Source organism: Mustelus asterias, chromosome 22 (genome assembly GCF_964213995.1).
Source record: "Mustelus asterias chromosome 22, sMusAst1.hap1.1, whole genome shotgun sequence".
Lineage (NCBI taxonomy): Eukaryota > Metazoa > Chordata > Chondrichthyes > Carcharhiniformes > Triakidae > Mustelus > Mustelus asterias.
Genome location: NC_135822.1, coordinates 53,052,835 through 53,076,839, shown reverse-complemented (window position 1 = coordinate 53,076,839; position 24,005 = coordinate 53,052,835). Strand labels below are relative to the sequence as shown.

The window sequence follows — 24,005 nt, the reverse complement described above, 5'->3', positions numbered from 1 at the left end:
CTGCTCTATCCATGTCTCTGAAATAGCCACAACATCGAAGTCCCAGGTACTGATCCACGCTGCAAGTTCACCCACTTTATTGCGAATACTCCTGGCATTGAAGTATACACATTTCAAACCCTGCTCCACCCCACCTCTGCAATGCCGTGCATTGCAGTCCCCATCCATGCATCCCTCACTTTCAGCCCCACTACTCAGGATCCCTCCCCCCCCCCGAATCAGTTTAAACCTCCCTGCATGGCCTTAGCAAATTTACCCCCCAGGATATTGGTCCCCTTCTGATTAAGGTGTAGACCATCCTTCTCATAGAGGTCACACCTTCCCCAGTACGAGCCCCAATTGCTTAAGTACCTGAACCCCTCCCTCCTGCACCATCCCCTCAGCCATGAATTCAAACCTTCCCTCTCCCTAATCCCCAGGGGATTGTCTTCCCGATTGCTTCTTACCCCTCCTCCTGGCATTGACCCAAGCCTCATTTCTAGGAGTTACTATTTCTCTATAACTCCTATCAACTTCCACCTCCGCCTCCCGAATTATGCGGAGTTCCTCTAACTCCCCCTCCATCTCCTTTACACGCTCCTCCAGAAGCTGCAATCTAATGCACTTCTTACAACTAAAATCTCCTACGTCTAGTTGGACCAAGGAGCGGCACAGGCTTGGAGGGCCGAAGGGCCTGTTTCCTGTGCTGTACTGTTCTTTGTTCTTTGTTCTACACATTGTTATTTAGAAAAAGCTAAGCATGGGAGAATACTGAAATAATTGCGAGAAGAAACGTTTTTTATAAGAATATTGTATTTATTTCTTAACAGTGAACAAGCAGAACAGATGTACAAAGAATCCCAAGAGACCTGTCGATACAAGACGCACTGAGAACCCTATAACAAGTAATGGACAACTGTGGTCCCAGTCTCCGTTCACAATCTATGAGGAGACTTCTAAAACTAACATTCACAGTTATGCATTAGTAGATAAGAAATGTAATGAGTGCATTAAACATGATTTCAGTTACAATGTGCTTCCTGCTATTTGACAAGATACACAGCTGTATTGTACTGGCACAAGAACTTCAGTTTCATGGGGAGGTTTGAGAAGCTGGAATTGATCACTTTGGGATCAACTGGAAGGTATTGGCTGATCTTTTTCAAAGGGCAAGCATTGCACGAGGGACTGAATGGTCTCCTTTGGTGCTGTTAGATTCCTCGATTCTTTACAAAGATTGCAGTAACACGGACTAACAAATAATCTGCAAAGAGGTTGCGAATTCCTCAAAGCCTAACCTATTTCGACCCAGGAAAATTTAAAGAAAAAGTAATGTCAAGATTATGAAAGAAGTTATTTCAACCGAAAAGCTAGAACAGGATATATATTTATCCATTAATCTCCGGCAGCAATGGCGCACCGATTTTATATCAGTGTGGCGAGTGTTGATCGGACAAAATTGACCTCCAAGGCATTCACAATATTCATATTTTCTTTATCTTCCTCTCTCGTGCGTTCCACCATTTACCAATTCAATGCGTGTCAGGCTCAGTCAAACCTTTTGCTGTAAGACGTCTAGTAAACAAAAATAAATACAGTCGGTCTTACCACATTTTAAATCAGAATCATACAGCCCAGGAGGAGGCCAGTCTGAAAACCCATTGGCTTCCTGCTGTCTGATCCCGCTCCCCACAAGTATAAAAGTAACGACATTTTTAAAGTTAGTATTGAATGTGTTTCTACTTCCTTTCTGGCAGTGCATTCGAGATAATCACAACTCGTTGCATGAAAGTATTTCCACATTTTCCCCTTTCGTTACTTGATCCACGATTTTATATCGGCTTCCTTTCATTACTGATTCACATTTTTCTTGAACAGCTTCTCCTTACTTACACATAGGTCTCAGCCATTTCCGCCCCACTTTCTGCACTTCTGACATCATCCATTCCCACCCCTCTCAGAGCCATGATAGAGTTCGCCTTTTTCCCAATTCCCACCCTACCAGGCACCACACTCAAAGGGTTATCTCCACCCAACTTCAACAGGATGCCACCAGCAAGCACATGTTCTGCTCACTCCCCTGTTAGCATTCGTAAGGGACTGTTCCCTCTTCGACATCCAGGCCCACTCTTCTGTCACGCTGAACACCTGCTCCCTTTTCTACTTAATCCGCAAAGATGACCTGAACCCGATTGCTTGCTTTTTCAATTCATGCCTTGCTCTCATGCTCACATTTCTGCTCTCGCCCTGTTGCAATGTTCCAACGAACACCAACTCAAGCTGGAAAAATCATCTTCTAATTAAGCACTTCGCAATGTCCGACACACAACATTGAATTTAGCAACCTCAGCCATAAATTATGCCCTCCATTTTGCATTTTGCCCTACGGCCAGCCTGCACGTTTTACTGATATTTTGCTTTTAGGCCGAGTAGTCAGAGTGGAACGAATTGTATCCAATTGGTGGGTAACCGGAGCAAAAGGAAGTATTTTTTTATTTGAGTTCTGTAGAACAAAGATCAGAAACTACAGGTCCTTTAATATAAGATAGTCAATGATACATCGAACGTATTTTAACCCGAGAAAAAGTTAGAATTGCCACTGCTTGGAGCTATTGAGTCGAATAGCATAGATGATTTAATGGCAGAAGATAAATAAGCAAATAGACGTTCGTGGTACCAGAGGGTCACTGTGCTCAGGTTAGTTATACTGGGATGGGACTACTGTGATGTATAAACAGAGGTAGGCACCTTAGAGTCTATGAATCTATTTGGGTCGATTAGGTAATTTATCATTTTCCACATTTTTCCATGAAAGCATAAATGAGTTTCTCCATTAAGGTCACGTAAAATGCAACAGTTGGAATGCATGGTGGATTGGATTTTTTCTGAAGAAAATCTGCAGACTTTCATTAAATGTATGCAGAGGCACCAACGATTGAAGGAAAACCATATTTGTTCGTGGCTTGAGTAGAAAAAAGAAGCCAGTTTAAGTTTTAGGATGTATATTTTGCCATACTTAGTTTAATCTTACCTTAGTTTTCCAAGCAAGAATTGAGATGAATAGCCCATAAAAGATGCTTTTGCAGATAAGGATCAGGTACGTCAACTTTCCTGTTTGTCTGATTTGCATTTTTGCCTCTGTGAAGTAAATATAAAGAACAATTTGGAATTTCTATTCCCTTCTACTGTTCGAAAATAGAACATATCTTCATTTCAGGATCCCAGTGTATGTGTTGAGTTGTAGAAATATAATATTTCACATTGATGCGTGGAGTTGATTGAGGTCCACTTCATTAAATTAAGTCTACTCTAATAATATTATATGTCCAACTAGGAGCCTTCTCTTTGTTGTACCACCCTCCTCCAAATACGAAGCTAGATCTGAATTGGTAACTAAAAGTTCGTGGATTGGGAGTTTGCGCAAATCCCTATAAGTACTATTGGGCGGGCATTCTTTCATATGAGATGACTTGCCTGCCCCCATGGGAGGATGCAAGTGACCCAGCAGCAACACAGTGTTTTCCACTGTACCCTGGGCCTCAACCTATTCCTTAACCAATGTCACTAAAAGAAGATTATCTCGTCATATACTTCTTGCCATTTGGGTAGGTTAGTATCTGCAAACTAGTTTCTGTGATCATCAGATTATTGCAAGACTAAACCTCCAATGGATTTCCTTGGCTACAATGAATTTTGGGATGTTACGTGGCCCTAAAACACTTTATATCTTTAAAGAGCATAATTGTGCCTGCGTCGACTGTGCCAAATTTGAACTATGATCTCACAGAATCAAGTTTTGTGACGCTACTGTGTCTTTAAGAAGTGCATTTTCATCATGTTTCTTTGCAATTCTTTTAGGAGGGTTTGCCCTTTTGTGTTGGTTGCCGACCTGTCTCAGTCGATGTGCTTTCATTCTTGCTGGAGTCATATAATAGGCTGTTTGTTTAGTTTTCATTTGGCCTAATGCACTGTCCTGGAGCTTCCAACAGATTTGAATTGTCGGGGCAAGAATGATTGACAGGTCAGGTCGAACAGTTGTGTTTCTTACAGGAGAACATCACTTTCACTTTGGCTAATTTGTAGCTGTGAGGACTGCATACTCCAAGTATTATTTCAGTGCCTCTCCCTGATATTGGAAGTTTAGCTCTTGGAAGCTGGTTAACTAGGAACTCGAGGAAAGGAGTTTCTGTGCCTCTTGAAGTGTGCTGAAAGTATCAGGGTTGAAGGCGTCAGTTTTTTGAACTCATCTTCCAAAGGAGTGCACCACGGGGAGGGGAGTTGGAAATCTGCAAGATCCAGCATCACGTGAGCATTCTTACTTTTTCTATTAAAACTGGGACGGGTGAATGTTTGTAACAAGGTTCATTTGGTACGAACAGTACATTAGGTTGTTGAGGTTTATGGTTGTTTTCTTTGCTGTTTATATTTGGTAAAACTTCGTGCTCATTTTCTTTCTACGAGTTTAATATATTCTTTAAAAATTCTGTTTGGTAAAAGCTCCCTAGAGTGTCATTTGAAGCATACCTGGAGTGAAATATTTTATCCTTACCCGTGCCAAAATTCAAAGTGCAAACCTTATGATCTGGGCTGACTTCTCAAAGCACCTTGGAGTTTCTGACTTGGATTATAACAGCTTTAAGCCAGATGTAATTCCAATCAACTCCCTCAACCCACTGCCAGGCCGTTCTTTTTCCTCATCACAGGGAAACATATATTCCTCTGAGTTGAGTCCAGGAGACTTCTATGATAATTGATCTGGTCAGTAAACTTTGGAAAGCCCAATTACATTTCCTTCTTTACAAGATTTTTTATCATCAATGCAATGGTAAATGGCATTGAATATAATGTCAAAAATAGACTTGTGAAAAAAAGAACAGCAGGAACGTGGATGTAAAATGGGCTGAATAACAGGAAGGAGATATTAATGGTCAATGGATATTTTCAGTATTGGGACTCCTGCTTTTCCTGATCACTATGAATGATCTAGATCTAGCTGTGCAGGGGACACTTTCAAAGTTTACGGATGAACCAAAATTGGAAAGTATTTTAAAATATGAGGGGAACAATGTGCATAACTTGAAAGTTACAAAGACAAGTTGCTGGACTGTGAAGATAGATGGCAGGTGAGGTTCGTTGCGGATATATGTGAGGTAATAAGCTTTGGATGGAAGAACATGTAAAGACAATATAAAATAAGTGGTAAAATCCTTAGGGTGTGCAGGAGTAGAGGGACCTGTGCATTGATCATTGAAGATGGCAGGACAGAGGAAAGAGAACAGTTAATAAAGGATACAATATCTGTTACAGAGTGTAAAATGAAGGGGGCTATGCCAAATTTAACCAGAGATTGGTTAGACCTCAGCTGGAGTATTGTGAACAGTGGGTGCCAGACTATAGGAAGGACGTGAACAAAATGGAGAGGAATGAGAAATTTCAGTTTTGAGGGTATATTGGAGCCGCTCTCCTTGGAGAGAAAGAAGTTCATAAGAGATTTGATCAAAATGTTTAAAATCATGTGGGGTCTCGTCAGATCATATAGGGAAACACCGCTACCGCTTATAAGAGGATCACAAATGTGCATGCACAGTTGAACTACATTTGCAAAGGATGCAAATATGATTCAAGAAAGATTTTTTTTCAAGAAGGAAGAGCTTCAGGTCTGGGATGCACTGCCTGGAATTGCATCGAAGGCAAATTCAATCGAGGCATTCAAGAGGGATTTGTGTAATTATTTTAATAGAAACAGTGTACAGGGGTTCAGGAAAGGGCAGGGGAATGGCACTAAGTCATGATACGTATTTGGAGAGCCAGTGAAGACACAGTGGACCGAATGGCCTCCATCTCTGACCTAACGATTCTGTGAGCTGTAATGATATGGTGCCTTTAAGAAAAATATTTAACTCATGTTTCTTGTCAGAGGTATGTTTATAATTCAGATCTGTTTTGCAAGGTGCTGATTTGTCTAAGACAAGCATACATTTGTAGCTGGGAGAACAAGATAAGTATTCATTTTAGACACGGAGTGTTTGTTTAAGCAGCACTAATTAGGTTCCCCTCGGTATTCAGAGAAGTGTTTAGATTAGGTTGATTGGCTGGGACATACTTATGTGATTAATGGGAGGAAGTAAGCTTACAGGAAAGAAATACTGCTTCAGTCTCATTTTTTAGAAATACAAGCAGTTGCTGCCTGGGCTGCCTGAATAAAACAATGTTCTTCTGTTTTGCTCGCCAAAGGCTTTATGAAAGCTCCAAAGCCTGCTAAGCTCAGTCACAGCATGTGTGCCTGTGTTCTGCTCACTGATTTTAAAGAAAGGTTTTAGTCTGTAAGAGGAACATTACTTGATTTGGAACTCATAGCAATAATTTTTTTTATCTTGTCATGTTATTGTATCGTTCAATTGCTAAATAATAAGCTAATTCATTTGTTCTAACTAAACTGTGTTGCTAAATTAAGTTTATTGTGATAAAAACTTCTTAGTGTGTCAGTAGAATCACGCCTGGAGTTAATCAGTCTAACCTCATGTTGATGCACAAATAGAAAGTTGTTGGGTCTAGCCTGGCTTCATAATATAGATTACGGTTTCTGATCTGGTACCTTAATAGATTGTAGTATTTTTATTAGAAAACAACTCTATCCACATATTAAAATGAAGTAAGCATTAAATAACTTATAATAATAATTTCAGAATTACAATTGATGTGCTGTAACTACTTAATGCCGAAGCATCACTATGGAACAGAGGAAGACCATTCGGCTCATCCAGTCAATAGTGTCTCTCTGTAGAGATGTTCAGTCGTTTCCATCCTCCTGCTGTATCCCTGTCGCTCTGCAACTCTATTTTTCTCAAATGCCCATCTAATTTGCTTTTGAAATCATTGATGATTGTGCTTCCACTTTCCTGGGCAGTTACCATTCCATTTCATTACAATTTACATAAAACAAATACTTCCTGAAATTACCCCTACATCTTTTGCCTAAGTCATTATATATGTGGCCCCTAGTCCTTATATCATCCCGTAATGTAGTAACCTTTCTTTGTCTACATTGTCTAAAGCTAGGACAATATTTACATCTCCATCAGATCTTTATTCAATCTCTTTTCCTGGAAGGAGAGAAACCCCAGCTTCTCCAAGCCAACCTTGTATCTAAACCCCAATCTCTGGGACCATTTTGGTAAATCTCTTTTGCATCCTCTGAAGGAAACTCCCACTCTTCCCAAAGTGTAGTACCCAGATGCAGCTAGGAGGATATGGTGACTTACCTTTACTTAGACCACAGATTTCTGAAAAAAAATGAAGACAAAAAAAATTTAAGCTCCTGATACTTTATGGAATTACTGTGTAGATGCAAATTATCACAGTTGTAAGCTATTTTCAGTTTGTTAACTTGCAACAGTCACTTAAGTATACATTTTGACATTGTTTACCATTACATTTGTTCTGTGTAGTTTTGAATTGTTTATTTAGCTATTTATTGATCTACAGATTCATGTACTTCATCACTGAGAAGAGCACAGGAACCGGGCAAGATATGGCTTTCTTCGAAACTAAAGTAGAATCGTATGGATCGCTTCAGTAGGCCTACCAGCGTTGACATTAATCATGTCCATGTGGATGTATGGCGTTGATCCGTTAGCGTAGTGCTTCACTTCACACGTGACCGTCTTGGACTTGACCCAGTCTTTAGCCGTGAATCGAAGGCGACTGCTGATGCTGAAGGACTTGTTCCCATCCATTGAAATGGAATTGAGATCGGTCTGAATGTCAATGGCCTTCCTTTCCTCACCATCGACAAACCAGTTGATCTGGATGTTGTCGGGGTAGAAGTCAGATACAAGACAAACCACAGTCGCATTTTTCTTCTCTTCGATCTCTTCGGGAGAGGGTTCAAAGATCGTAACTGTGGCATTCTTAATCTCATGTTCTGTGTGCAAATTAAACAAAAATAAATGGTGAGAACACGGATGAAAATGAAACCAGTCTGAGTTTTGTTGTGATAGAACGCGTTTGTTGGGAAACTGTGAGTATACCTACATCACGGGGACAGCAGATATTCAAAAATGCAGCTAGCCTCAACTTTCTTGAGGAGAAGTAACGATAGGCAAAAATGTTTAATTAGACATGAATGTATTTTATTTTTAGACTTTAAAGGCATCATGGGCTGCAGGAAAAAGCGACATTATGGCATTGAGATAAAGGATCAACCATGATCATATTGAATGGTGGAGCAGATTTGAAGGGTCAAAGGGCCCACTTCTGTTCCAAGATTATATGTTTCTAAATTAAAGCTTAGCTCACTATACGCAGTGTAATTTTGCGTGAGGCAGAAAATCTTTTCCTGTCAAGCTCAAAGTGTGATCCGGATTCTTGTTTTCAGTTTAATGGACTGCCACTTACTCTGTCTGGGTTGAGCTCTACCGGATGTTTATTTCAGCCGGTGTGGTCAACAACGTAGCCATCGTCTTATATGGTAATTAACTAGGCCATTCGGCCCATCACATGATTGCAAGCACTTTGGTGGAGGTATCAATTTTGCCCCATTTCATCCAGCCTCTCTATTTTCTCACAGTACAGTACATTGGCCTTTCAGATTGGTTATCCATTTCCTTCAAAAATAATACCATTAAATCTACTTCCATCAACATGCCCAGCCGTGCATTCTGGATCAAATAACCCACTCTTTAAAAAATAACTTCAGTCCCCCTTTCTCTCTTTTTTGCCAATCACCTTAATCAGCAAGCTGCATTTTCAATTGAAGATAGTTAATATTTAAATATAAATAGTACTGTTAACTGTGTTAGAATTTCTTTCGAGGATAAATATTAGAATCATGAGCACAGCAAATGATTCATGGAACTTTTGGTCTGAATCCCGAATAAATCTCTTAAACCATAAATTAAAGTAATTGGATTGAAAACGCTGGAGCTTGCAAAGCTTCACAACTCTATGAATGAAGAAAGTTCTCCTCATCTCATTTCCAAATAATCTGCACTTTATCCAAAGACTGCTTCTTTATATTTTAGAGTCCCTCAGCAGCAGAAACAATCTCTCACTGTATACTCCATCAAGCCCTTTCAGAGTTAGCAGGTTTTCATGAGATTACCGATCATTCTTCCAGCTCCAGAAAATAAAAAGCAAAATGTAGTGAGCTTATCATCTTACGAGAACCTTCTCATCCGAGGGACCAATCTAGTGAACGTTCGTTGCATTGCCTTCAATGCATGTATACCATTCCTTAAATGTGAAGTCCAAAACTGCATTCAGTAATTCAGATATAGTATCACAAAGACTAGAATATCTGCATCAAATTGTCTTTATTTTTGTACTCCAATCTTTTTGCGATACATGCCAGCATGCCATTTGTCTGCCTATTAGCTTGCTTGCTTCCTGAGTTCAATCTACAATCACACCCAAGTCTTTTTGTACATGAATAGGAGTAGTAAAACAACTTGGCTTGTTCTAATCATACTATGTTTTCCTAAGTGTGTTATTAAAACTTCCGTAATGATAGACTCCACCATTTTCCCACAACTGATGTCAGATTAACTGCATTGAAGTTCATTGTAGACCAGAAGACTACAAGGCATAGAAGCAGAATTAGGCCACTCGGCCCATCGAGTCTGCTCCACCATTCAATCATGGCTGATATTTTTCTCATCTCCATTCTCCTGCCTTTTCCCCATAACCCCTGATCCCCTTATTAATCAAGAACCTATCTATCTATGTCTTAAAGACACTCAATGACCCGGCCTCCACAACCTTCTGTGGCAAAGAGATTCACACATTCACCACTCTCTGGCTGAAGAAATTCCTCCTCATCTCTGTTTTAAAGGATCGTCCCTTTAGCTTGAGGTTGTGCCTTCTGGTTCTAGTTGTTTCCTCTCTCTTCTTTCTTGACAAATAATGTAACATTTGCCAACTTCTAATCCAATGCGAGGATTCGCAAATATAAGGAATTCAAGAAAATTATGATCAGCACTATCTCTGCAGTCATCTCTTTTAGAACACTGTGATGCGCATCATCAGGTCCCTGGAATTATTTGCCGGATTTTAGTCTCTCTAACCTTGCCAATACTTTATTCTGTACTCGTGTTAATTTCCTTAATCTTCTCAGTCTAGGTTGTCATGTGTTTCTTGTATGAAACTCGAGTCTTCGACTGTTAAATTGGTCATAAAATATATATTTAATCATTTCATCCTTCCCCATGATAATTTCCCCTGTCTCCGTTTCATTTAGTTATTCACTTGCTCTTCATATGTTTGAAATACTTATATACTTCTAAAAATCTTGCAATCTGGCTAGTTTGTTCTCGTATTCTACCTTTCCCCTGATTCCCATCTTTGCTTGATCCTGAGCTGTTGTCGAAATAATCTCAATCCTCAGACTTGCTACTTTTCTTTTGCCATATTGTGAACCTCTTCTCTTAATCTAATATCATTCTTACCTTCCTGAGTGAGCAACGGATAAGCCTGTCTCACTGAGCTGTTGTATTTTAATAAAATCTACGTTTGTTGAGGATTTTGAATTGTTTCATTAATTCATAGAAGCATAGAAACCCTACCATTTACAATGAAGGCATTCGGCCCACCGATTATGCACCTATTCTCTGACAGAGCATCCCACCCAGGTCCTATTCATGAGACCCCACATATTTATCCCCCTAATCCACTTAACCTACACATTTTTGGACACGACAGGACAATTTAGAACCGAGAATAAGCTAACCTGCACATCTTTCGGACAGTGGAAGGAAACCAGAGCACCTGGATGAAACCCATGTAGACACGGGACAAAACGTGTTAACTTCACACAGTCACCCAACACTGGAATTTAACCCGGATCCCTGGTGCTGTGAGACAGCAGTGCAAAACATTATTACACACCATTCATTTCCCTCCATATGATTTCGTTTATCTACACAATTAATCTAAACCATTTCTCTCCTCAGACATGTGTAATTAGTTTTGTTAACGTTTAAGATTATTGTTTGCGACTTGAGTAAGTCTTTTTCAAACTGAACGCAGAATTAAGTGCTATTATTAGCTCAGTAGATCCATTAATGATTTCGGGAGAATTCACTTTACCCAGGAAGTGGTGAGGATGTTGAACCCGCTACCAACGTGGTGGTTGAGACAAATATCATCAATGCATTTGAGGAGAATTCTGGATGAAGAAATATAGCAGAATATCTTTTTTGGATTAGATGAGGTGTGATGAAAGGTGGCTAGCTGTGAGTTCCTTGTAATTCTATGTAGGGGAGCAGGGTGGTACAGGGGCTCGCACTGCTGTCTCACAGTGCCAGGGACCCGACCTCAATTCCGGCCTTATCTGTATGGAGTTTGCACGTTCTCCCCGCATCTGCCTTGGGTTGTCTCTGGTTTCTCCGGTTTCCTCCCACACTCCAAAGATGTGCGGGTTAGGTAAATTGGCTATGCTGAATTGAATGTTAATGTCAGGGGAATGAGCGTAGAAAATACATGGGAATAGTGTCTAAGTCGGATTGTTGTCGGTACAGATTCGATGGGCCGAATGGCTTCCTTTTTCTACCATATGGATTCTAAGATTCTACGATTCTAATTAACATTTCAGAACCATAAGGACATGTTCTATCTTTTAGGTTTGTTGAACTCATACTCAAAATGCTTTAAATTCATTAACTGGTATTTACCCAGAACTCTGCATACAATCCCGTTCCCCCAAATAACATATTGAGTTGTCATAGATAAGTAAAATAATGCTGCAGTGAAAGATGCTCGGCTCACATATGGCAACCATTCATCAGTGTGGCATATAACTACTGAGCTGTGTGTTTATCTCTTAAGTACTCTCTGAAGCAGCAATTCCCTTTTACCGAAACCAAGTACCATTGTTTAAGGAACAAACCCAGTAATACCTGCTTCAGCTAAACAGAGAATGGGAAATGAATGCCAATATTTTCCACATCCGAAAAATGCAGCTGACCCCATTTATTACTTTAGTGTGCAGAATGTAATTGTTAAGCTACTTGGTGCTTTCTACTGATTTTGGCTTGAAATCAAGGCTTTACAATATGGTTTGTCATGCGTTTAACCCCAATATTTGTGCAATTCAATTATTTTCATGAAGGCAAGGGCTGTTTTTCATCTAAAGTTTCATCTTATAATGTCTTGATTAACCTTTGTTTATTACATACAATATTGTTGTTGCATAAGAGTATTCATGACTACAGAAACAAACATTGTTAGATGGAGCTAAAATGCAGTTCATCTATGATCTAACTGAATGGCAAAATGGATCCAAGGGATGAATGGTCTCCTCCTGCTCTTCTGTAGCTTGTTATGTTTAAGAAGAACAGGTAAGAAGGATGCTGCTTCCTTTTTTGCAAATGTTGTCAAGGATTTGCTTCTGTTGTCAAATCTGCAGCAGCCCTTTATTGCTGAGGTCATCTGTAAAGGAATGAGTACTTGTCGAACTTTACTTTTCCGTTAACACGTTGATGAAAATTAATATGGAACCTACTGTCTTATTTAGGTGGTGTTAGTTGTGGGATGCGGGACAGTGGGGAAGGACGGTGGCGGGGGAGGTGGGTGCCACATTTCTATTTACCTTTCTGTGAAAACAAAAAATCTTATTTCACTTGAATGCTAATTTAAAAATGCTGTTCTCTTAATCTGAGTGCCTCCACTGGCAGGGAAATCAGCCAAATTCACCCGGTACTATGCACCATAGTAGCCTGCGTCAGAGATCACAGTGCATCTCCATGCTTATTTAGCCTGGAAGGCTATTATCGACCTATTTTCCAAAATGCATAGAGATTTATGATTTTCTGACTTTTGATTGGAATATTGAGAGGCATAAGGCAATTGTAGGATACAGCAGTAGACAATAAAATTGCTTAAATCACCACTGATGGCACATTTGACAAAGAAAGTTGTATTTTATCAACAAAGTAATTATGGTTTTAATTGTGTGATAAATCTTAACACCATGGTAATGAACCTCACTGTACCAGAAACGTCACAATTATGGAATATGATGTTTAATTTTTACAGGTTGTAAACTGTTTTTACAAATGTTAATTAATTTTATTAAATTTAGTTGTTCATTACTTTTCCTTTCGCACTTTCTCTCCCCCTCCCTCGCTCTCTTTCTTTCTCTCTTTCTTGTCCCATCTTCCATATATGTTTCCCTCTTATCATGATTTTTTCTATACCCGATTTTACTCATAGCAATCCTGTTTCTCAGTTTTCTACTTCGTTCCCCTACATCAATGAGGACGAAAAAGAAATGATCGAGAGCTTCAAGTTTTTTGGTCACCAACAACCTGTGCTGGTCCCCCCATGCCGACACTATAATTAAGAAACCCTAGAAATGCTTCTACTTTCTCAGAAGACGAAGGAAATTGAGCATGTCAGCTACGACTCTCACCAACTTTTACAGATGCACCATAGAAATAATTCTTTCTAGTTATATCACAGCTTGGTATGGCTCCTATTCTGCCCAAGATCACAAGGAATTACAAAAGGTCGTATATGTCGCCCAATCCATCACGCAAACCAGCCTCCCATCCATTGACTCTGTCTTTCAATTTGTTTTAGCGGATAGGGTAGAAGATAATTTGAAAAATCCCGCAGGTTGGTACACTATTACTCTGGGACATCATTTTTAAAAATAATGCCAGATCTTTCAGGGATGAAATTGGAAACAATTCTACAGACAACAGGTGCTATAAATTTGCATCTGTCTTCCGAAAATGATAAATCATCCTTTATTTATTGACAACCTTTAAATCTCTGTTCGATGTTACTTTATGCAAACAGAAATAGGGTTCAGGGGCGAAAGTGTGTATTTGGAATTGGAGAGAACATCGGCCATTATCTATTGAATGCTGGATGAGACTAGAAACTTTAAATGGTTTGATCCAGTTCCCGTGTTCTTGTGATCCTATATTCGTACAAATACTATTTGAATCTATTCATGGAGTCAGTAATCAACAGCCCTTCAGACAAATCTCCCCAAATTCTTACAATTCTGAGTTAGGTAATTTCCCAATACGTTTATATATATAGTGACTGTACATTACTCTGTACGATGGAGCAAATAGTTTCCTTTCAAGCATTTAGCCAATTCACGCATTTCTCATCATACACTGGATGCAGGTTTCGCTCGCTAGGCCAACTTTGCTGCCTATCCATAATTGCCCTTGATAATATGATGGGAAGACGCCTTCTTGAACCGCTGCAGTCCAAGTGGTATGGGCACATCAGTGGTGCATTTAGGGAGGAAATTCCAAGTATTTGAACAGTGACAGTGAACAAATGGTGATAGATTTCCAAGGCAATCATGCCTTAAATATGCTCCCTTTGGTTACAGATACTTCAGCCAACGGATATTGTTCCGATTTTATTCTGCACCCAAAACCTTTATTATTTCCGAGACCTCAGTCAAAACTTAACATGCTCGAAGGCGAATAATTCCAGTGTGGACATCATTTGCCTGTAGAAACGTTTGTCAATTTCGCTCCCGAAAGATCTGCTTCTGATTTTTAGATCGTGCTCTTTTGAATATTCAACGTAAATAGTTTCCCTCTATTACATTATCAATTCCTCATAATATCTCGAAATCACCCTTTAACCGTTTAAATTCCATTGAATATAATACCATTTTGTGTAATCGTTCCTTGTAATAATATATCGTTTGAATTCAGGCATGAGCTTTGCAAATATTTAACTTAATCTGATTGTGCAACATATCTAATGCTTTGAGATCCTTCCTAACCAGCGGCACCCAGAATAAGATACATTACTCCGGCTGAGACTGACTAGTGATTTATGAATGTTAAATATAGTTTCCCTGCTCAAGCTCCTGTGTGTGCCTTATAAATGAATGTGTTTTCCATAATCAATAACTCTTCATTCTAATGTTCCTTATTTATGATCGATTTCTGTTGCTATCTCACGTCTACCATCAAACACCGTTCTATTGATACAGGAACATTAGGAGCGGGCTAGAGCATTCTGCCTCTATTATTCAAGGCATTTGTCACATGCTGATTGCGCCAAACAAATTTGTTTTTTTTCCCCAGGAAATATTGGATATTCCATATAGCGACCTGTAGCAGAAATTGATGGAACATGAACATGCACACGCTTAAGGCTGTGCTGATATATCAGACACTAGGTTCAGCAGAAAGCTTTCAATAAGTTTAAATTTCAATTTGACATTATTTTATCAGTCTTCATTCAATGATTTTCTCTGATATAGCAATTCAACGCGATATAACTTACCAAAAACAACGAGTCTTGTACCAGCACCAATCATAGCTTCCTGACACGATGTTACAAGGTTGCAATAAAACTAGAATATTTTCAGCTTTTTACACCTTAGTTAATGAACACAGCTGGTTCATATTGTACTGTGTTATATTCCGCCATGCCGTTTATTTTGCTATATTGCTTTCATATCCTATTTTATTCTTTCCTGCAGCCATGTCTCTATAATTTACCATCCTCTTCCAGTTTTATCTATTAATTACTCTCGAACTGGAGAATGAAAACCGAGAGGAGATCTTAGTTTAAAATATCCGATTTTGAATGGGGCTTCTCAAGGGAAATGCACAGTGACATTTTCTCCTCGTGGGAATCAAAAATTCTGGCACAATAGTTTCAGAAGAACTGGTTACCCATTTGGAAGGGAGGTGAAAAGGAACCTTTTCCCTTTCAGAGTCACATATTTTCGTAATTCTCAACCTCAGAGAGCTGGGAAGGTTGAACCATTGATTAGATTCAAGAGAGTTACACAGATTTCGAATTATAGGATCTAGGGGGTTCTGTGGAACAGAGAAGTAAGTGGAATTGAGTCAAGGTCAGATCAGCCATGATATTTCCAAGTGGCAGAACAAGCTGGGCTGTCAGAATGTCCTCCTCCTGCTCTAGCTTATTCTATTTTTACAATATTTCTCAATAAATGGATCTAATTTCCTCTCTCGTTCGCCCTTCAACACCACATATTTTCCTTTACATTCAGTTAGTTGTTCAGTTGTTGATTCTTTCATAAAATTATTTCAAATGTCTTTGCACATTTCATATTCGCTGCCTTTCTTTAAAACTACCAGAGACATTTGTGAGGTGTTGCAATGCTGATTGAGATGAATGACCAAATGCTACGTGATACATTTTGATAAGCTCACTTACCTAAGACAGTGAGTTTGGTTCCCTCCCCAAAATTCACGGGTTGATTACTAGTGTACCACATCATCATGTCACTTCACAAAAACGCGCCTCAACAGTTACTTGGCAAATCCTACTGCCCAAACATTGATATTTGATAGTGGTCTTCACTTAGCATGAGATAACCATAAGTTAATGCAAACTTATGAACGGACGAGGCGGTACTTAATTGAAATTATGCGTGTTCTCAATACTGCAGTCCTAATAGTGCTGCAAACTTTCCTCATTTCTGTCATTCAACTGCTCAAAACACACGACTCTTGCTTCAATAAAGATATAAATCGAACTCACCCAAAATCGTTAACTTCGTTCCTTCCCCAAAGTGCAGAGGGCTATTCCCGCCTGCACTATACCAAACAACAGTACTAAAACACATCAGTGATGGTCAGATATATAGACATGCAGATTAATAACTTTTGACAGGTACAGAAAACAATGCATAGAAATGTATGTTTATCTAAACATACACTTACCTAAAACAGTTACTTTTGTCCCAGCTCCGAAATAGTAGGTGCTACCAGAGCACAAAGGTTAATGCCTGTTCTAAATCATCTAAGCAACCTATGATTTGTGCCCCGAGAGCATTATACTTAAGAATGGAAAACGGAGGAATGTCGGGCCAAAGGAAAATGAAAACATAAAAATATAAAAACATAAGAATAATGGAACGTGGCCTCAGAGGAACAGTATGAAGCCATATATCTGACTGAGCTTGTTCTGATATTAAATTAGATCATGGCTTATCCAGGAATCAGTAAATCAGGCATTTGAAATTTTCAACTGAGAATCCCCCTACCTCAGTTCCATTCCCTTCCCTTCATCCCGCCAGTCTTAACAACTTTCTGGGGGAGACATTTTAAGAATTCCCCAAGACTTTATGTAAAGAAAATCCTTTCTAACATCGTTCATGCACCGTCTGGCTCTATTTATAGGGGTTCAGCCCCATTGTGAGCACTCGCCACATCATTGCGACGAGTTTCGTGCGAGTTAGACAACTGAATCATTTAACAATCGATACAGATCAATTTGAACACCTCTTAACCATTAATTAACTGCAAACTTAATAAAATGCAAACATAGTTTTTGGAGCCTCTCCGAAAAGATGTAACTCTTTGATTTCCGGTATCAAAGGCTCAAAGAGAAATTTTTATTCTGCCAATTGTGCACATTTAAAATATCTCAACAGCACGATTGAATTTGATTAGCAATTTTAAAGTACCTGGTGTCTGGAATGCATGAATTCATTATTGTTACCGATCAACGAGGACTGCGTGGAATAACGTTAAATTTCCACCAGGTTCGATTACATTCTCCTTCATGTCTTTATGCAGCCTCACCTTCAAAAACACATTAGCCCTGTGTCAGAGAATTGTCACCACTCTCTAGAGAAAGATGTTAATCCAGAATTCATGACTGGATTTATTAGTGATTTTCTTCTATTGATTTCTTCTATCCTACTTCTGATCCACTCGAGAGGAAGCTCGTCTCTAGATCTAACTTCTGGAAGCACTTTCCATAATCCGAATCTTCATCAGGTCACCCCTCAGCTGCAGCTGCTTCAATCTCTCCTGACAATTATAACCATTCAGTTTATCCTCCATCCTTGTTAATTTGTTAATTATATCTAATGCCTCTAATCTATTCTTTATATTACACAGCTAGAACAGAGCAATGAACAATTGAGTCTGACATTTTAGTCTGATTGATGTGTCCTCTGTTTACTGTTCGGCTCTCAGTGACAATATCGTTTTGTTTGCATCGACATTGCTGCTCGTTCTGTTTATTTGAGGGATTCTGCCTGATATTGACTCTATAGCTAATTTTCCACAGTGAAACGAGTTCAAAAGCAACCAGTCTGCCATAGTAAACTGTAAAGTTGAAATTAATTCACCAAATTCCGATTTCTTTACTTCCTCCACTACCCGCATGGATTCGTAAATTGAATCAACTTTCTCCAGTATTAGGACTGTATTCACTTACCTAAAACGACTAGTTTTGTCCCACTTCCGAAATGAGCTTCATAAGCAGAACACAGAGGTACAGAGCTGTAGCAAAATCGCCTTCAACTCTGGGTTATGAGCTCAGTTTCATTGGAACTTCTGCCATGTTAATAACCATTAAGAAACGTAGGAACAAGAGGATCGGAGGCAGCCATTTGAGCCTGTCACATCATTAATGTGTCTTAACCCCATCATCCAGATGTTGGTTTAGTCACCTTAGGTACTATTGCTTATCTCCACCTATCTTTTGGGAGCTTAGAATTTTCAAATCCTCAATAGGTTTTTGGGAAGTAATTACCTGATTCCACTACCTCTTGAGACAATGGGAGCTTTCTGACGTCAAACCTGAACGGTCTGGTTCTAACCTAAAATATTCCGGGCTGCCCACAGCTTTTCCCTCAATCTACTCTACCAATTCGTTTAGTCATCTTGAACGCCTCGATTATATAAACATTTCATGTTCTGTATTCATGGGAATGAAAACCCCGCCCACGTAACCAGTGCTCGTCTTTATATATCCAAAATCTGAACACAGGCCGTCGTGAATTTTTTAAAATGCATCTCTACATATATATTAGTCAAGAGGTAGAACACTTGACCCAAAACTGTTAACTTTGTCCCGTCGCCGAAGCAAACCACATTCCCCACACCATGCTTAATTGTAAATCATGAACAGATCCCTGAACTGTCCCTTCCCTACTGAGAGAGTTTGCTTTTAGAGACAAACATTCACGAGGCAGGTGCACATGATTCGTGCCGCATGGTTTGTAAAATTAAACATCTTATTCATTACCGCTTGGAAGGTTAACGATAAGTAAGAGAGACATTCGACTCACCCAAAACTGATAATTTCGTTCCTTGCCCAAAATAATTCACATCTGTCGCACGGTGACACCCCATCCTCTCAAAAAGCCTCAAAACGGTATTGCTTTCTATTCTGCCAATATGCAATCTGCATGATTGCGTTAAACTACATGGATTCCATTCTAGCCTAGACGAGTACATGTTAATGTATGAAAGCTGTACTGTCCTATATATTTTACTTTTAATCTGTGGATTTTACCTCGTCCTGCAATCTGATCTCTGTGGACAAAATTTTAATCTACTAATTCTACAGCATCCCTTAAAGGTGCAATTAGCAATTAGTTACAGGTCGTGTCTGTATTCAGAGTATGGCCGCTTTACCATTTCTGTTTGAACCAAATCGATGCAACCGTCTTCAAGTATATTGATTTTGCATAGAGAGGCTTATTGTTGCTGGGGAATGGAACAGCTTCCGTCTCTTTCTAAATAAGCGGGGATACTGAGTTCCGTCCCTCGGAGCCTGGAATGGAGGCCGCCGTGCATTTAGAGAGAGAAATAAGTCAAATTTCTTACCTAATACCGTCAGTTTGGTGCCGTCCCCGAAAAATGTCGTTGCTGTAGCACATCAGCAGGTCGGTTTACATCAACATGGCCTGTTAGGTAATAGTGCAACGCTGATCAATGCACGCGGAATCCAAAAGCATTTTGAAGACAATGAAATATATTTTAGAAAGTGATCAGGAGATGACTTCACCAAGAAATCACATTAACCAACAGTAATGTATTTGATCAGGTCATTCCTATGCTAGTTGAGCGATTAATGTTGATCAGGACACTGAAGAGGTCTGAGGATGAAGAGTGTCTTGAATTTCCACAAATGACACAAAACGATTCATTTTAAATAAACATGTACTAGGCGGACAATTGGGAAGCCCTTTACGATGCTCCTATCATTATCACCGTGAGATGTCGACGCTTTCACTCCACTGTCACTGATCTTCCGCTGATCTGGCAATAGGCGTGCACATCGAGGTTTCTGTACGGAGACTGCATTGCATTTTATCACTGTGCCCCCCCTGTCCCCACTGTAATTTATACTCATGCAAAAAGAGCTCGAGCTGTGTAAGGCCCCGCCTCTTCGTCTCGTAGTGTGAGTTGAGATTGAGATGTCGAAAACTGCAAAGATCTTTGGAAAGTGGTTGAATGCTATTCAGCACTTCACACTTTCTTGCATAGGAATGACTGGTGGCTATTCATCCGCTGACGCATTTTGGATAGGAGCAGGAGGAGACTATTCACCGTTATGTGCCAGTTAGGTTGGAATAGAAGGAGACCCATTAAGGTCAATTAAACCTTGTACAATGGAATTAGAAGAGGTCTTTCAGCTCATCCAATTTGTTACACAGGAAGAGCAAAGCCTAGTCACGCCTTGCACTTGTTACACAGGAACGGGGGAGGTTGGGGGGGGGGGGGGCAGGGGTTGGGTGGGGGGGGGGGTGGGGGAGTGACTCAGCCTGTCTTTAGCTTTTTGAAGAAGAACGGAGGCAGGATATTGCATCAATCCCGGTTGTTGAATAGGTAGATGGTTGTCATTGAGACTTTGACCCAATTGGACAGGTTTAGGCAGTCATTCATCCCTTGACCTGTTACATGGGAGCAGGAAGAAGCCATCCAACCATTAAGCCTGCCGCCATTCACTTCCAATAACATTACTGACTTATTTACTTCCTTTTATTCCACCATTCAGCTGACCTTCCCCCATCATTCTTCTGTCCTCTGCTTGTACCCTCCCGGATTATAGTCATAATATCTATAACGTGCTGGATCACAGGAACTACCAGTCACCTTCTCCAAAACAGACACAGGTCGTTTATTCAGCAACTCATGCACTCTCCGTCACTCATAGTTCTATTCCAGCCCAGCTGTCATTTTGATGTGTGGTGTTGTTCGCATTTCTGTGCTTCTCTCTTCAAACAGTCCCGCGTCACAGCGCACCTGCCCCTAAAATAACCGATGCTGAGATGAACCATATTGTTTTATTCTTTACCTGCTTAATGTACGCTAAACGTCGGACGAGGCTCCTGTTTGCATCGGTTGCAAGAAGTATCCAGCAGAAACTGAAGGCATTGAATGAAGAAATGGAACCAAACTATTTGCAATGAATGCAATTGTGAAGTCAGTAAAGTAAGTGCGTGTCCCTTTGCTCTTTTGAAATCATAGCACAAAGTATGAATCTATTGTTACTTACAAATGTTCCTCGGGCAAAAATCGACCCAGGAACATTATGGTAAAACTCTTCTAGGGGATCGACATTTGGAATAATGTGTACAATGATGGAATCAAGTTTACAAAAGGGATGTGGCGGCAAGGAGAATTTGCTGAAAATTTGAAACGGAGATATTTTACCTATCCCGGCACAAAGATCAATCTGGGGCTTATTCTCGGGAAACAAATTGTTGATAGTAACTAACAGAATTGTTCAAAATTATGCAGCTTTCCAATCAGATAGATATACAGAAGATGGTTCTATGTATGGGATACAGGACTCCAAATATCAGCAATTCCAGATGCTAGACTATAAAACAAGACCAGAAGATTCTTGAAAAACACAGCAGGTCTGGTAGCATCTGTCGGGAGAGAAACAGAGTTAAAGTTTCCAGTCCCAATTTTAATGTATAATATCATCATGGATAATTCCAACTAGGAAATCATGAGAAACGTTTTGTAATCAAGACTGGTAAGAATGTTCGACAAGAGAGGATTGGGATGAAGAACGTAAAAGTGTTTTAAGGGAAATGTGGAAAAAGCTGTGAGGGCGGCGTGGAGGAGGGGAATGTTGAATAGGGAGGGGAAGGACCAATCGGAGAGTCAGTTTCTATGCAATTTGTTCAGGGCACCTGACAGAACTCTACTTCTTAAACTATTTGCAATAAATGCTTCCAATATGTGCATGGGATACATTATGTCCCAGCAGATGAGCCAGAGTCGCCCTTGTTTTACCGTGTTGTCAGAAAGAAAACAACATCGATAAAGCAGAACCCCACTAAGCTGTCCGTCGGACGTGCAGCTCTCCCTCAGCACTGACCCTTCGACAGTGAATCTTTCCCTCTGAACAACACCTCAAAAAGTTCAGCGCTCATTCAGTGCTGTCCATTCAATAGCGAGGAGATCCATCTCATATATGAGTGAGATACATGTCGAATCATATATCTCACTCATATATCAACATGGCTTTAAGTTGAAGTCCCTGCAGTGGACACTGGACCTAGCAACATTTGATCAAGTGGCGATAGAACTACCAACTGAGCCGCAGACACTAATCCAATGGATAGATTTCTAAAGAGGTGAAACCTGGCAATGGATTGATGTTGGTCGGTTGCACGATGTTTACAGATAAGTTGTCCTGTTAGAAATCCACAAATCAAGAAGCGTAAGTCACTCACCATTCTGACTTGGAAATGCATCGTCGTTCGTTACTGTCACTGTCTCAAAAGCCGAGACATTCTTCCTGGAGAGCACGGTGAGTGTACCTACACGACTTGGCCAGTAGTGGTTCAACCCCACCTTGTCTAGGGCAATTAGGATTTCGTACTAAATGATGGCTCAGCCAGCAAAATCTATATACTATGCACGAATAAAGAAACAACTGAGTTTTTTTTTCCAGTTTATTTGGCATTTAATCGAGCCTTGGCCAGTTCGAGAGATTAGGCGCATGTGCGAATCATGACTGTACGTGGGGCTATTATTTCAATAGTACTTGTAGCTTCTCAATTTCTGACCTTTGCATTTCCCAGCCTGAGTTCTGAAATACCTTCTGTAAAACTCTCCATCTTGCAACCCTTCATAAAGATGCCACTCAAATTCCACCAAGATTCGGATCACCGGTCCTGAATATTTCTTCATGTTACTCCAAACATGGGCTGAATTGCGCTCCTTGCGACGTTTTGATTATGTAGTTTGAAACAGCTATATCAATATGTGTTTCTGCTATGCAATTAATTCTCATATGGATCTGTGAATGGGAGTCCTAGTAGACATGTGCACATGAATAACACTTGAGATTAGCTCTGCGAGGATTATATCAGTGCTGCTTTCCGCGTTTGCAACAAGAAAGGTCGAAACAAATAAAATAAGGGGCAGGGGATGTTGTCTAAACGATGGCAATGACTCTTGCGGTTAACTGTAAACAAATAGCACAGAACATAGGGCAATGAATAAATGTGTGGTGAGATGGCGGTTTCCAACACCTTCTGCCACAGAACAACAAAAGCAAAACACAGTAGATGCGGGAAATTTGAAATTAAAAGTAGAAAATGCTGGGAATATTTAACAGATCAGATGGCATCCGCGGCGAGAGAGAAGCATGGCTAAGATTTGAGGTCAAATTCAAGGTTCTGACGAAAGGTCGGATTATTTGAAATGTGTTAAATCCCTTTTCTCTCTCCAAAGAAAACTCCTGAGTTGCTGAGAGTTATGAACGGCTTAGATAATGAACGGCTTAGATAGGATGGACGTAGGGAAGTTGTTTCCATTAACAGGGAAGACTAGGACGCGGGGGCACAGCCTTAGAATAAAAGGGAGTCACTTTAGAACAGAGATGAGGAGAAATTTCTTCAGCCAGAGAGTGGTGGGTCTGTGGAATTCATTGCCACAGAGGGCTGTGGAGGCCGAGACGTTGAGCGTCTTCAAGACAGAAATTGATAAATTCTTGATTTCTCGAGGAATTAAGGGCTATGGGGAGAGAGCGGGTAAATGGAGTTGAAATCAACCATGATTGAATGGTGGAGTGGACTCGATGGGCCGAATGGCCTTACTTCCGCTCCTATGTCTTATGGTCTTATGGTCTTATAGTTTTCAACGTTTTCTGATTTGATTTGTTCGCGACCTCTTCCTCTGCCCTTTCATTCTGCCAACGTAATTTACAATGGCCCCACTTTCCAATTGTTATGGCGTCACAATTTGCTTCATCAAGTGCCTTTTGGAAGTTTATAAAATATTCAAGAAAGAGGACGT

The 24,005-nt window shown here is 40.1% G+C and overlaps 1 gene segment (V, D, J or C); it reads right to left on the bottom strand.

Moving 5' to 3' along the window:
- Positions 1-780: 780 nt before the first annotated feature.
- On the bottom strand, positions 781-22,895 carry LOC144509698 (T-cell receptor beta-1 chain C region-like). The segment is given in 6 exon segments: positions 781-1,554; positions 3,011-3,117; positions 7,242-7,262; positions 7,565-7,903; positions 18,169-18,233; positions 22,804-22,895. Coding segments are annotated over 6 exon segments (651 nt in total).
- Positions 22,896-24,005: the final 1,110 nt, after the last annotated feature.